Source organism: Phyllobates terribilis, unplaced genomic scaffold (assembly GCF_046119375.1).
Source record: "Phyllobates terribilis strain yellow unplaced genomic scaffold, ASM4611937v1 Scaffold_12__6_contigs__length_324123572, whole genome shotgun sequence".
Taxonomy (NCBI): domain Eukaryota; kingdom Metazoa; phylum Chordata; class Amphibia; order Anura; family Dendrobatidae; genus Phyllobates; species Phyllobates terribilis.
In genome coordinates this window covers 36,060,601-36,076,784 of record NW_027362772.1, presented here as the reverse complement: position 1 = coordinate 36,076,784, position 16,184 = coordinate 36,060,601, and the positions used below count along the sequence as shown (strand labels likewise).

Here is a 16,184-nt window from a genome sequence, read left to right as displayed (position 1 = left end):
TGGGCCTTGAGGACTGGAGTTGGGGAACCCTGGTCTAGAGTAACAAGTAATGACCCTTTTTTATGTTCTAAGGTAAAAGAGGGTCTCAAATCCCAGCAGCTGGATATCCCATGAACAAGTAGTCACTTTGGGGTTGAAACGTGAGTAGAAACTTCTTCATAATGTTCTTTGTTTACTTAAAGGGATATTTTGATTTTTAAAGTTGGTTTTGATGGTGGTCTTCTTATTCAACCCTTTCTTTTCCAGGGTTGTCTTATGTCAGAATCATGGCCCTTTACTGTATCTGAACCTGAGATCAACGGGGTAACTTTACATTTCTGGTGGATCATTCCAACTATAAATAGGATTATGATCCCTTTAAAGAGGGCATGTCACTTATAAGGATATATTTACATCATAAAAAAATGCCGCTGTTCTCCTGAATCCGGCGATGCTTTTAATTTATTCCTGCTCCTTTCCGTTCCCGAGATATGACCCTTTTTACATCTGTAAATAAATCTACTAAGTTTAACAACTGGGTGTGGTCATGCAAAGAAGGAATGGAGACCACGCCCACTTGCTAAAATAGACTAGATTTTTATTCAGAGAAGAAAGAGCCATATCTCAGGAACGGAGAGGCGTAGAAACTCAAGAAAAACAACGCCGGATTCAGGAGAAAAGCGGCTTTTACATCGGGGGGAAAGTTATATATTTCTGGCAAGTAACCGGTTCTCATCAGTGGTGAGAGTCTTTATCTTCCAACATCAGATGAGCCAATTCCAGGCTAATCTTGGTATTGAAGGTCCATGACCAGTTGTCCAGCTTTTTACCTTCACGCACAAGGAAAGTCGTCTCGATAAACCCTCATTTTCTTTATGTCCTGAGAAGACCTTGGTTATAACAAGCCACGTATTTCCTACCGGAGCCTTGTTTGCTTCTCCGTCTAGAAGACTTCATTCCATCTCAACATGAACTGAGTTTTACATCACTTTATAATTTATGTCTCCACATGACATCAGCCTCATTTATTAGATAATAGTGGTGGTAACATCTCCGAAAAGCTTTTGCATGAACAATGTCACCGAGAAAAAAATGTCCCGATTATTTAATATTTCACAAAACAACCACAGTCTGTCAATCAAAGAGACTGAATAACATGGAACAAGCAACAAGGGTCCATTAGGGCCGTAAAAACGTGTAATTTGTATCCTGATAAGAACCTGATCGTTATAATGGATAGAACATGGGTGACAAAGGAATTGTCAGACCACCGGAGAGAAACGAGCTGGCGCCACTGCCTGACATTCCCATCAAGATGCGGAGTTCTTGGTGCTGACAGAACTGTAAAAAAATTTTGTTCACTGGGGGTGAAATGTGTCATTGCTGAGCCGGTGCATTTAGATTTGGGTATTACCAGAGAAGCAGTATTATAGTAGTTATATTCTTGTACATGGGGCAGTATTATAGTAGTTATATTCTTGTACATAGGAGCAGTATTATAGTAGTTATATTCTTGTACATAGGAGCAGTATTATAGTAGTTATATTCTTGTACATAGGGGCAGTATTATAGTAGTTATATTCTTGTACATAGGAGCAGTATTATAGTAGTTATATTCTTGTACATAGGGGGCAGTATTATAGTAGTTATATTCTTGCACATTGTAGCAGTATTATAGTAGTTATATTCTTGTACATAGGAGCAGTATTATAGTAGTTATATTCTTGCACATTGTAGCAGCATTATAGTAGTTATATTCTTGCACATTGTAGCAGTATTATAGTAATTATATTCTTGCACATTGTAGCAGTATTATAGTAGATATATTCTTGTACATAGGGGCAGTATTATAGCAGTTATATTATTGTACATAGGAGCAGTATTATAGTAGTTACTGAATATTCTTGTATATAGGGAGCAGTATTATAGTAGTTATATTCTTGTACATAGGGGCAGTATTATAGTAGTTATATTCTTGTACATAGGGGCAGTATTATAGTAGTTATATTCTTGTACATAGGGGCAGTATTATAGTAGTTATATTCCTGTACATAGGAGCAGTATTATAGTAGTTATATTCTTGCACATAGGAGCAGTATTATAGTAGTTATATTCTTGTACATAGGGGCAGTATTATAGTAGTTATATTCCTGTACATAGGAGCAGTATTATAGTAGTTATATTCTTGCACATTGTAGCAGTATTATAGTAGTTATATTCTTGTACATAGGAGCAGTATTATAGTAGTTATATTCTTGCACATTGTAGCAGTATTATAGTAGTTATATTCTTGCACATTGTAGCAGTATTATAGTAGTTATATTCTTGCACATTGTAGCAGTATTATAGTAGTTATATTCTTGTACATAGGGGCAGTATTATAGCAGTTATATTATTGTACATAGGAGCAGTATTATAGTAGTTACTGAATATTCTTGTATATAGGGAGCAGTATTATAGTAGTTATATTCTTGTACATAGGGGCAGTATTATAGTAGTTATATTCTTGTACATAGGGGCAGTATTATAGTAGTTATATTCTTGTACATAGGGGCAGTATTATAGTAGTTATATTCCTGTACATAGGAGCAGTATTATAGTAGTTATATTCTTGCACATAGGAGCAGTATTATAGTAGTTATATTCTTGTACATAGGGGCAGTATTATAGTAGTTATATTCCTGTACATAGGAGCAGTATTATAGTAGTTATATTCTTGCACATTGTAGCAGTATTATAGTAGTTATATTCTTGTACATAGGAGCAGTATTATAGTAGTTATATTCTTGCACATTGTAGCAGTATTATAGTAGTTATATTCTTGCACATTGTAGCAGTATTATAGTAGTTATATTCTTGCACATTGTAGCAGTATTATAGTAGTTATATTCTTGTACATAGGGGCAGTATTATAGCAGTTATATTATTGTACATAGGAGCAGTATTATAGTAGTTACTGAATATTCTTGTATATAGGGAGCAGTATTATAGTAGTTATATTCTTGTACATAGGGGCAGTATTATAGTAGTTATATTCTTGTACATAGGGGCAGTATTATAGTAGTTATATTCTTGTACATAGGGGCAGTATTATAGTAGTTATATACCTGTACATAGGAGCAGTATTATAGTAGTTATATTCTTGTACATAGGGGGCAGTATTATAGTAGTTATATTCTTGCACATAGGAGCAGTATTATAGTAGTTATATTCCTGTACATAGGGGCAGTATTATAGTAGTTATATTCTTGCACATAGGAGCAGTATTATAGTAGTTATATTCTTGTACATAGGGAGCAGTATTATAGTAGTTATATTCTTGTACATAGGGGCAGTATTATAGTAGTTATATTCTTGTACATAGGGGCAGTATTATAGTAGTTATATTCTTGTACATAGGGGCAGTATTATAGTAGTTATATTCCTGTACATAGGAGCAGTATTATAGTAGCTATATTCTTGTACATAGGGTACAAGAATATAACTTGTACAGTAGTATTGTTAGGGCTGTCACCAGGAATTTCAGGGCCCCATATTGGCAAAATTTTTGGGCTCCCATGAGACTCAGCTCAGGTTCCACCACAGCTCTGCCTCCACGTCTCGAACCTTCCACAGTCCCATCTCTTGGAAAAACTCCACTTCTGCACCACGTCCTCACCAATCACATATAAACAGTTCCCATCGAACACCATGTCACATACGTAGCCAGCAGCTTTTGTTTTGGTCAAAAGATTTTTTAAGCCGCCACCACGACAGGGTAGAGTCTTCTGTCCGGACCCTACTTTACTCTAACCTATGAAATATTTCTTAAAATTCCCAATACTCCTTTTATGTATATATTTTTTTCTTTAAGGGAATGTGTCGCATACATTTTTTAAAATGACCAATAATTTCACATACAAGGGAAAAATACAGCCACACCATGACCAGACCACATATTACCACCACATAGTGACTGAATATTATAATACTGATCATTAATAAAAACAAAAACAGAATACTAAGTGCCATTATACACAAGAGCTCCATATATAGTGTCAGTGTACAGGTAATAAAGGGATCATCAGTGATATTATACATAGGAGCTCTGTATATAGTGTCAGTGTACAGGTAATAAAGGGATCATCAGTGACAATATACCTAGGAGCTCTGTATATAGTATATAGGGTACAGGTAATAAAGGGATCACCAGTGACCTTATACACAGGAGCTCTGTATATAGTATATAGGGTACAGGTAATAAAGGGATCACCAGTGACCTTATACACAGGAGCTCTGTATATATTTTACAGCTAATACAGGGATCACCAGTGACATTATACACAGGAGCTCTGTATATAGTGTCAGTGTACAGGTAATACAGGGGTCACCAGTGACATTATACACAGGAGCTCTGTATATATTTTACAGCTAATACAGGGATCACCAGTGACATTATACACAGGAGCTCTGTATATAGTGCACAGGTAATAAAGGGATCACCAGTGACATTATACAAAGGAGCTCTGTATATAGTGCACAGGTAATAAAGGGATCACCAGTGACATTATACACAAGAGCTCTGTATATACTGTCAGTGTACAGGTAATACAGTGATCACCAGTGACATTATACACAGGAGCTCTGTATATATTTTACAGCTAATACAGGGATCACCAGTGACATTATACACAGGAGCTCTGTATATAGTGTACAGGTAATACAGGGATCATCAGTGACATTATACACAGGAGCTCTATATATATTTTACAGCTAATACAGGGATCACCAGTGACATTATACACAGGAGCTCTGTATATAGTGTCAGTGCACAGGTAATACAGGCATCACCAGTGACATTATACACAGGAGCTCTGTATATAGTGTACAGGTAATACAGGGATCATCAGTGACATTATACACAGGAGCTCTGTATATAGTGTCAGTGTACAGGTAATACAGTGATCACCAGTGACATTATACACAGGAGCTCTGTATATAGTGTCAGTGTACAGGTAATACAGTGATCACCAGTGACATTATACACAGGAGCTCTGTATATAGTGTACAGGTAATACAGGGATCACCAGTGACATTATACACAGGAGCTCTGTATATATTTTACAGCTAATACAGGGATCACCAGTGACATTATACACAGGAGCTCTGTATATAGTGCACAGGTAATAAAGGGATCACCAGTGACATTATACGCAGGAGCTCTGTATATAGTGTTAGTGTACAGGTTACAGTGATCTCCAGTGACATTATACACAGGAGCTCTGCATATAGTGTCAGTGTACAGGTAATATCACCAGTGACATTATACACAGGAGCTCTGTATATAGTGCACAGGTAATAAAGGGATAACCAGTGACATTATATACAGGAGCTCTGTATATAGTGTTAGTGTACAGGTTACAGTGATCTCCAGTGACATTATACACAGGAGCTCTGTATATAGTGTCAGTGTACAGGTAATGCAATGATCACCAGTGACATTATACACAGGAGCTCTGTGTATAGTGTCAGTGTACAGGTAATACAGGGATCACCAGTGATATTATACACAAGAACTCTGTATATAGTGTCAGTGTACAGGTAATACAGGCATCACTAGTGACATTATACACAGGAGCTCTGTATATAGTGTACAGGTAATACAGGGATCATCAGTGACATTATACACAGGAGCTCTGTATATAGTATAACGTGTTCAGGTAATACAGGGATCACCAGTGATATTATACACAGGGTCTCTGTATATAGTGTACAGGTAATACAGTGATCACCAGTGATATTATACACAGGAGCTCTGTATATAGTGTCAGTGTGCAGGTAATACAGTGATCACCAGTGACATTATAAACAGGAGCTCTGTACATAGTGTATAGTGTCAGTGTACAGGTAATAAACTGACTCACCGTTGATGTCTCACCGCTCCTCCACATTACTGCATGACCTCCTCTAACCCCACCTACTGTATCCTCATCCTCACCCATCCCTTGTAGACTGTGAGCCCTCACGGGCAGGGTCCTCGCTCCTCCTGTACCAGTCGCTGACTCGTTTTGTTAAGATTATGTGAATATTTTTGCTATGTATATCCCTATCACATGTAAAGCGCCATGGAATAAATGGCGGTATAATAATAAATAACAATAATAATGTCTCTAATTTGAAGATATTCATCTTCGCTTTTCATCCAGCGCTGACCGCTATCACTTTTTCCAGCCAGGAGTCATCTCTACATAAAATAACACACAGTTATCTAGAGCACCACTTCCAGAGCACATTCCCTAACTTCTACACTATGCAGCTGAATACAGACGTGCACCCACCATTGATATACATTATAATTAGTTATTATGCAACCCACCATTCCAAATATAAATTGTAATCCACCACTCTTCCCCCACTAACTATAAATAGCCACTTTTCCCACTGAATAAATATATAAATTAATTAGCACCTGAACTATTTCCCCCAATTCAATACCAGTCACTGCATCCTCAATGCCACCCACTCTGTACCTCCCGCTCCCCCGATTCATTCGATTTACATGCCCCACCTACGCCCCAATTCATTGCCATGTCGTGTCCTCTCTCCCACCCGCACCCTCTATTCATTATCAACTGCTCTCCCCCACATTCAATACATCATTTACTCTTCTCCACCCTCAATTTATCATTATTTGCTGTCCCACCCCTGATTCATCATCATTTGTTCACCCCCTCAATTCATCAACATTTACTGTCCTCATCCCCCAGTCTCAATACATCATCATCATTTAAGCCCCCATCAGAAAAATTCATCATTATTTTCTCTCCCCCATCCCCTCCACCCAAGTCATTTGCTCTCCCCACCCCCACCTTCAGTTTATATGCTCTTCCCACCCCCCAACCTCACTTCATCATTTGCAGTCCCCCCTCCCCTCACTCCATCATTTGCAGCCCCCCTCTCCACCCACTTCATCATTTGCAGTCCCCCTCCCCTCTCACTTCATCATTTACAGTCCCCTTTCCCCCTCCCCACTTCATCATTTGCAGTCCCCCTCCCCTCTCACTTCTTCATTTACAGTCCCCTTTCCCCCTCCCCACTCCATCATTTGCAGTCCCCCATCTCCACCAACTTTATCATTTGCAGTCCCACCTCTCCTCCCCACTCCATCATTTGCAGCTCCCCCTCCCCTCACTCCAACATTTGCAGTCCCCCCTCTCCTCACTCCATCATTTGCAGTCCCCCATCTCCACCCACTTCATCATTTGCAGTCCCCCTCCCCTCTCACTTCATCATTTACAGTCCCCTTTCCCCCTCCCCACTTCATCATTTGCAGTCCCCCTCCCCTCTCACTTCTTCATTTACAGTCCCCTTTCCCCCTCCCCACTCCATCATTTGCAGTCCCCCATCTCCACCAACTTCATCATTTGCAGTCCCACCTCTCCTCCCCACTCCATCATTTGCAGCTCCCCCTCCCCTCACTCCATCATTTGCAGTCCCCCATCTCCACCAACTTCATCATTTGCAGTCCCCCCTCTCCTCACTCCATCATTTGCAGTCCCCCTTCCCCTCTCACTCCATCATTTACAGTTCTCCCTCCCCTCTTACTCCATCATTTACAGTCCTCTGTCCCCCTCTCACTCCATCATTTGCAGTCCCCCTTCCCCTCTCACTCCATCATTTACAGTTCTCCCTCCCCTCTTACTCCATCATTTACAGTCCTCAGTCCCCCTCTCACTCCATCATTTGCAGTCCCCCTTCCCCTCTCACTCCATCATTTACAGTTCTCCCTCCCCTCTTACTCCATCATTTACAGTCCTCTGTCCCCCTCTCACTCCATCATTTGCAGTCCCCCTTCCCCTCTCACTCCATCATTTGCAGTTCTCCCTCCCCTCTTACTCCATCATTTACAGTCCTCTGTCCCCCTCTCACTCCATCATTTGCAGTCCCCCTTCCCCTCTCACTCCATCATTTGCAGTCTCCTGTCCCCCTCACCCATTCAATCCATTTTATAAAGAAAAAAAAATGGTTTTCATACTTACCTCACTTACAATCCCCTGCAGGCACGGCTCCGATTTTGCTGTTCCGGCAAGTGGCAATGGCCAGTGGCGCTTATACATGACGCCACGTATGAGATGACATCATCGCGTACGCGCCGTCACCTTACCAGAAGTCCGGGAAAGGCAGAGGGAGCTGGAGCTTCACAGCCGTTCAGGTACGTTGATGGCCGTGGAGCTCTGGGAAAGCTCCCAGCGTCCCCACCTTGTTACATCCTGGGGCCCAATGAGCACAAGCACAAGAGGAGGGGCCCTGACTGGGCCCCTTACAGCAGTAAGGTCAGTAATTCCCTGATGGAGGTCCTGGATATAGTAGCTGTGTTCTTGTACATAGCGGAAGTATTATAGTAGTTATATTCTTGTACATAGGAGGCAGTATTATAGTAGTTATATTCTTGCACATAAGAGCAGTATTATAGTAGTTGTATTCTTGTACATAGGGGGCAGTATTATAGTAGTTATATTCTTGCACATAAGAGCAGTATTATAGTAGTTATATTCTTGTACATAGGGGGCAGTATTATAGTAGTTATATTCTTGCACATAAGAGCAGTATTATAGTAGTTATATTCTTGTACATAGGAGCAGTATTATAGTAGTTATATTCTTGTACATAGGGGTAGTATTATAGTAGTTATATTCTTGTACATAGGGGCAGTATTATAGTAGTTATATTCTTGTACATAGGGGCAATATAATAGTAGTTTTATTCTTGTACATAGGAGCAGTATTATAGTAGTTATATTCTTGTACATAGGGGGCAGTATTATAGTAGTTATATTCCTGTACATAGGAGCAGTATTATAGTAGTTATATTCTTGTACATAGGGGGCAGTATTATAGTAGTTTTATTCTTGTACATAGGAGCAGTATTATAGTAGTTATATTCTTGTACATAGGGGGCAGTATTATAGTAGTTATATTCTTGTGCATAGGAGCAGTATTATAGTAGTTATATTCTTGTACATAGGGGGTTGTATTATAGTAGTTTTATTCTTGTACATAGGAGCAGTATTATAGTAGTTATATTCTTGTAAATAGGGGGCAGTATTATAGTATATTCTTGTACATAGGAGTAGCATTATAGTAGTTATATTCTTGCACATAGGGAGCAGTATTATAGTAGTTATATTCCTGTACATAGGGGCAGTATTATAGTTGCTATATTCTTGTACATAGGGGGCTGTATTATAGTAGTTTTATTCTTGTACATAGGAGCAGTATTATAGTAGTTATATTCTTGTACATAGGGGGCAGTATTATAGTAGTTATATTCTTGTACATAGGAGCAGTATTATAGTAGTTATATTCTTGTACATAGGAGCAGTATTATAGTAGTTATATTTTTGTACATAGGGGTAGTATTATAGTAGTTATACTCTTGCACATAAGAGCAGTATTATAGTAGTTATATTCTTATACATAGGAGCAGTATTATAGTAGTTATATTCTTGTACATAGGGGCAGTATTATAGTAGTTATATTCTTGTACATAGGGGCAATATAATAGTAGTTTTATTCTTGTACATAGGAGCAGTATTATAGTAGTTATATTTCTGTATATAGGGGGCTGTATTATAGTAGTTATATTCTTGTACATAGGGGGCAGTATTATAGTAGTTATATTCCTGTACATAGGGGCAGTATTATAGTAGCTATATTCTTGTACATAGGGGGCAGTATTATAGTAGTTTTATTCTTGTACATAGGAGCAGTATTATAGTAGCTACATTCCTGTACATAGGGGCAGTATTATAGTAGTTATATTCTTGTACATAGGGGCAGTATTATAGTAGTTTTATTCTTGTACATAGGAGCAGTATTATAGTAGTTATATTCTTGTACATAGGGGGCAGTATTATAGTAGTTATATTCTTGTACATAGGAGCAGTATTATAGTAGTTATATTCCTGTACATAGGGGGCAGTATTATAGTAGTTTTATTCTTGTATATAGGAGCAGTATTATAGTAGTTTTATTCTTGTACATAGGGGGCAGTATTATAGTAGTTTTATTCTTGTACATAGGGGGCAGTATTATAGTAGTTGTATTCTTGTACATAGGGGGCAGTATTATAGTAGTTATATTCTTGTACATAGGAGCAGTATTATAGTAGCTTTATTCCTGTACATAGGGGCAGTATTATAGTAGTTATATTCTTGTACATAGGGGCAGTATTATAGCAGTTATATTACTGTACATAGGGGGCAGTATTATAGCAGTTATATTCTTCTACATGGGGGGCAGTATTATAGCAGTTATATTCTTCTACATAGGGGCAGTATTATCAGTATCTTATGTAATATCCTATATCCTTTCTCCAGTTTTACATTAACCAGCAGGGGGCACCATTGGTCACATATATGTTCCTCAAGAAGTATTTAACATAATTTGTATTTCTAGTTATTGCCATCTCCTGATTTAGGAACATTAATTTTAGAATTGATGTCATTATAAATTTCTTTTAGTTTTTAGTATTTTTGGCCGGTTTCGCCTTCGTCTATAAAATGTGCATGGGGAAAAAAAAATCTTATTGTATTTATTCTATTTAAAGAAACGTTCTGAAACAATGTAACTAAGTTCAGAAACTTCCGTCCCTTCCTCCTCTTCTGCTGAATGCTCCTTTTCAGGCGATGACATGAGCTTTTTACTGTTGCTGATGTAGCAGAGCCGAGTCTGTCGGTAGTCGATATCATGATGCTTTTTTTTTTTTTGCATAGGACTGCACGTATATTTGGTGCATTGTAGTAAACATGGACTTAAGTGACAAATTTGACATAGAGAGCCGGAGTGGTGCAGTAACAAAAACCCTTCTGGATAAATCAAGTCAAAGCATCAGAAAGCCCAATAAGCCTTGCATCCTTTTTTTCCCCCCCCGAGCGAAACCTCGACACCTTCTCATTGGCTTTGGTAGCTGCCATTGGAGAGACAAGCCCCTGCCCAGCACGGGTCAGGATTGGCTCCTAAAAGCTGCCACTCATCCTCCATCTGTCAGAAACCCCATATGGTTTGCAGAAGGCGAAGGAAGTGTGTGTGTGTCTGTTTGTATGCGTGTGTTAAAGGGGGGTGAAAGGGGAACAGCAGAAGGAGGGGGCAGCTGGAAAAAAAAAGAGGCAAAAAAAAAGGAGAGAAGGCGAGGAAGAGCGAAAGAGAGAGAAGAGGGGGGGGGCTTGATAGAGATTCCCAATCCAGAATTCCCTCTGTCCTCCATCCATCCCCTGCATCACCGCTCTCCACTCCATCCTTTCGCTTGCCATCGAGCGACTGTACTGGAAAATACAGCGAAACCGGGAGGGAGGGGGGAAGAGGGTTAACGAGCGAAGGAAAAAAAAAAAGAAGAAGGAAAGAGGCAGAAAATAAAGAGGAAAACAGAAGGACGAGGCACGGAAAGAGCAGAGAAGGACTAAAAAAAATCTAAAAAAATGAAGACGCCACTTCGGAGGTTGAACCTGGTGGTCGCCGTGATGCTGACACAAGGTACCACATTCTAATGACCCTTGGCATGCGTTGCATCTGATACTGGAGTCGAGGATTATGTCGTCCGTCCCGGAGGGTCTTTCGAATGGGGTGGGTTTAGAGAGGATGCAAAGTTGGGCAATGGAAGAATGATGATGGGGATGTTGTGAGTTGACGTGCGTCGGGTGTTGAGGGTTGTGGACCTCGACTTCCTCAGTCTGTGGGATGAGCAGGTAGTTTCTGCATTGAGGAGAAGACTCGAAAGAATTCCTGCACTGAATTGGAAACAACTGCCCCCACCACCACCATCCTCCCCTCTTGTGAATCTGTTATTAGAGTCAGAGGTTAATAAATAGAAATGTATTAATGAAGTCATAGATCGGGGAGGGTGGGTGACAAATTGCCGCGGGGGATGGGGTGGCAGAGAGAGAAGGTTGGAGGGGAGGGGGGGGGGTCTTCACAATCACAATGACAATCCGTCCGTGACATTCTTCTTATTAGCCATTCAGTACACAGTGGGCACTGTTGTGGAGTAATTACCGGCGGAGCAGGGGTTAAAGGGATCCGGTCCCCGAGGAAAGGACATGTTGGATCATTAAGGCGAATGATAAATAGGCGGAGGGTCTGCACTGACCTTTGATCCCTGTGTGAGACCCTAGTGGAGGGATTGGGAGTGATGATGATGATGATGATGATGATGATGGGCTATGCTCATACAGCTGCATGCAGAGCCTACTGTGCAGCATCTGTGCTAGTGAGTGCGCCTCCATGGCTGGCAGAGCTGTGCTGCTGTATAGTCCCATCTGCAAGTGCAATGTGTGTGTACGGTACGGAGAGCCGGGGGTGTCTGCGGAGGCTCACCGGATTGTATGTCTTCATTAGAGGCCATCACTGTAGAGGGATGAGAGCAATGGGAGAGCGCAGTGATGGCCTGCTCTGTCCTATAGCACATGTATACTGCTATATACAGTACACCGAGCCTGTCTGCCTGCAGAGGGAATGAACGTGTGTGTATGAATGTGTATGTACACTATGGATGACTGCATGTGTATAAAATATATGGGTATGCGTGTGTGTGTGTACTGTGTGGCTAAGGCTGTGTGTGTATATATGAGTAATGTATGTATGTCTGTGAGAGGATGTGTATAGGAGTGTGAATGTATGTACTGTTTGGATGAGTGCAAGAGTCTGTGATTATGCATGCGTGTGTATATAATGTGTATGTGGGTATATAATATGTGTGAGTATGTATGTGTGTATATAATGTGTGTGTATATATAATGTGTATGTGTGAGTATGTATGTGTATATAATGTGTGTGTATAATATGTGTGTATATAATGTGTATGTGTGTGTGTGTGTATATAATGTGTGTATGTAATGTGTATAATATGTGTGAGTATGCGTATATATAATGTGTATAATATATGTGTGTATATAATGTGTGTGTGTGTGTATATAATATGTGTGAGTATGTATGTGTGTATATCATGTGTATATATAATGTGTATGTGTATAATATGTGTGAGTATGCATGTGTATATAATGTGTGTGTATAATATGTGTATGTATGTGTGTATATATAATGTGTATAATATATGTGTGTATATAATGTGTGTGTGTGTGTATATAATATGTGTGAGTATGTATGTGTGTATATCATGTGTATATATAATGTGTATGTGTATAATATGTGTGAGTATGCATGTGTATATAATGTGTGTGTATAATATGTGTATGTATGTGTGTATATATAATGTGTATGTGTGTATAATATGTGTGAGTATGTACTGTATGAATGAGTGTGTGCGTATGAGTATGTTTGTCTATAAAGGGGCTGTGTATATGAGTGTGAATGTATCTACTGTTTGAGTGTGTGTGCACTATATAGATGTATGAAGCTGTGTGTGTGCATGTAAGTGGCTGTGTACATTATGTGTATGAGTATTTCAGTGGATTGTATGTGACTGTCTAATGTATATGGCTGTTTATAGATGCATGTCACTGTATGTACTGTATAAAGATGTGTGTATATAGTGTGTGTGACAATGTGTATATACTGTATGCATGCCGGTATGGTGGTGGCATTGTGTGTATGGCTATTTATGGATGCATGTGAAGTGCGCATGTATGTTTGTATGAGGCTGTGTATGTACAGTATGTATGTGTATGCACTGTATAATGTATGTATGTGACCCTGCAGGTATGATGGTGGCATTATTTATATGGTTGTTTATGGATGCATGTGGCTGTGTATGTACTGTATAAGCATGTGTATGTGACAGTGCATTTACTGTATATATCTGACCATGCAGGTATGGTTGTAGCATTATGTATGGCTGTGTAATGTATATGCTCTTGCATGTTTGGGGCCGTGTATGTATGTGCTGATGTTATCACTTACTTGTATCTGCGGTTGTGCATTGCATATATATGCCTGTGTGTAAATATTTATGCAGATTTCTGATTAATGCACGTTTGTATCTTTGCTGCCTTGCACATGTATGAGGCAGTGTATACTGTACACACTGTATATATGTGTGTATGAAGGTATATACAGTATATGTGTGCACCTTCGGGGATGTGCATGTCTGCGAGTTGCCGCTCAGTACTCAGAATTTCAATGGCCTCCGTGGATGTATTTTATGACTTCGCCTCCTTCTGATTAATTTGAGGTTTCCTATCATTAACTCTTTCCTTCTCAAGGTTGAAGAAAAATGACTTTATTCTGCGATTTGCCATAGTGAGCAGCATCATTTAACCCCTGCTGACCGATCTGCCTTTACAGAAGGTCTTATTTATGTTGCTGGTGGTGTCCCAAGAGTGGAGAAGGGTGGTTATTATGACCCCTGTGCTAGTTTTATGCCTTAACCCTTTATAGCTTGGGAGAGCTGCCACCGTCAGACTTGTTGTTGCTGAGCATTAACCCTTTAGTATCACCTTTTACTGTCTGTTATATGTAGAAGAATTTCACTGTTTTTTTTCCCTTCTTAGTGGATATGTTCCCATTGTTGTGGAAATCTCATATTTGTGTGTGTTGATTCTGGTCGGAGATTTTGGAAACCCTATTGGTGATTGGGTGCGGATATGTTGGGATGGGGCAGGGTCCTGCGTGCTGCTGTGGATCCAGAAAAAGTCAGAGAAGAGCAATGATCCTAATAAGTATCCTGAGCCGTCACAATGTAACAAGGAGAGAATGTCAAAAGTTACTTTTTCTTTATTGCAACATTGTAGAGTTTGTTGCTAAACTTTTATAGGTTAACCCTTTCATTGCCTGGAAGTGACAATCCTCATGTCTTTCTTCACTGTGTGCCATTGTGATGGCAGAATACACCCGGTAGGGGGTATCATTTAACTCTTTGCCTGCCATGGTCCTGTACCCCAAATACCAAGAATGTCCTCCTCCACTGTAAGGGAAACAATGATGAAACCCTTTGGGCGTCCATCAGACCTTAATCTCAATAGATCTGCAGCTAATCGACACCAGAGCCGCATGCGTGAACCATTTCATTGCCTCTGTTTTAATTTTCACTTTTGTACAAATTTATATTATGGAGAAATAATGCGAGTAAATAGTCCGGTGAAGTTTTAAATTAACCCAGGAGACAGGCGAAAAGTTGAGCAACTCTTTCAATTTCCGACAAATTTTATTTCTCCAATTACATATTGTAACTCTTCCCTTTTCTAAGAGTTTATTGCTACTTTTTTCCAGTGTCTTAAGACTTTGAAGTCCACCCCCTTCCCTTAAAAAATATATATATTTTAATAAGCCTTTTTTAACCTGCTGCTAAAATATTAATGGCCTATAGCTATTTAGGGGATTTAAATAAATATATATATATATATATATATGAAAAAATTTACATATTATTTTTAAAATAATAATAAAAAAATATTATTATTTTTTTTATTTTACCTAGCGCATTTTTTCATCTGAGAAATGTAATTACCTTCTGTTTTGCACCTACTATGTGGAAAAATGGTGCCCGGGGCCTACCATAGATATATACTGAAGGGGCTTATAGGGGATCTCTGGTGTCGGACCTCTACTCGGGTGCACCTGGATGGATCATATATGCATCCATTAGGTTGGTCGCCATGTAATACATTTCCATTGCAGGAGAATCTTTTTTTTTCATTACTGATATGTATATGGCAGAATATATATGATTTAACTGTTTTCTTAATGGAAACCATCAACAAGGAGGATAGCTATATTCATAAGTCCTTCTTTTGCAGGAGAATTATTTTTTTTTTTACTTTTTTTTATTGATGTGTGTATGTGTGTATATATACAGTATGTATGTGTATATATATATAAACATAGTCATCCTCCTTGTTGATGGTTTCCATAAAAAAGGTGTAAGTGTGGGAAATCTCCATTTTTGATGAAGATAAGTCAATTTGAGTCTATTTTAATCGTTTTCTGTATGTATAGTTTAGTGGAAACCATCAGCAAGCAGGGTCGATGTGTTGATAAGCCTTATTACGGTATTATTTATTTATTTTTTTGGCTTATGTGACAGCTCATTACCATGTAAATATTTGAATACATATAGATCTGTCGAGCTGAATTAATATGTAATACTTTAATAAATAATTCAATTTACACCTTACTTGTATATTCATTATGCTAATGCCGAGCCCTGCGGGGGGGGTGATAAAGTGTTAATGAGTCAATCATTCTCCCTGTCTGTTCACAGCAGGGTAGCGCTAT

The 16,184-nt window shown here is 39.2% G+C and overlaps 1 protein-coding gene across 1 annotated transcript in view; it reads left to right on the top strand.

The window, feature by feature from the left end:
* The first annotated feature begins 10,944 nt into the window (after positions 1 to 10,944).
* IGLON5 (IgLON family member 5) overlaps positions 10,945 to 16,184 on the top strand; it is a 496,038-nt gene continuing 490,798 nt past the window's right edge. The window contains exon 1 of the mRNA XM_073655753.1: positions 10,945 to 11,489. Coding sequence (XP_073511854.1) covers positions 11,435 to 11,489 — 55 coding nt within the window. The 5' untranslated portion in view covers positions 10,945 to 11,434. The remainder of the gene's footprint in view (positions 11,490 to 16,184) is intronic.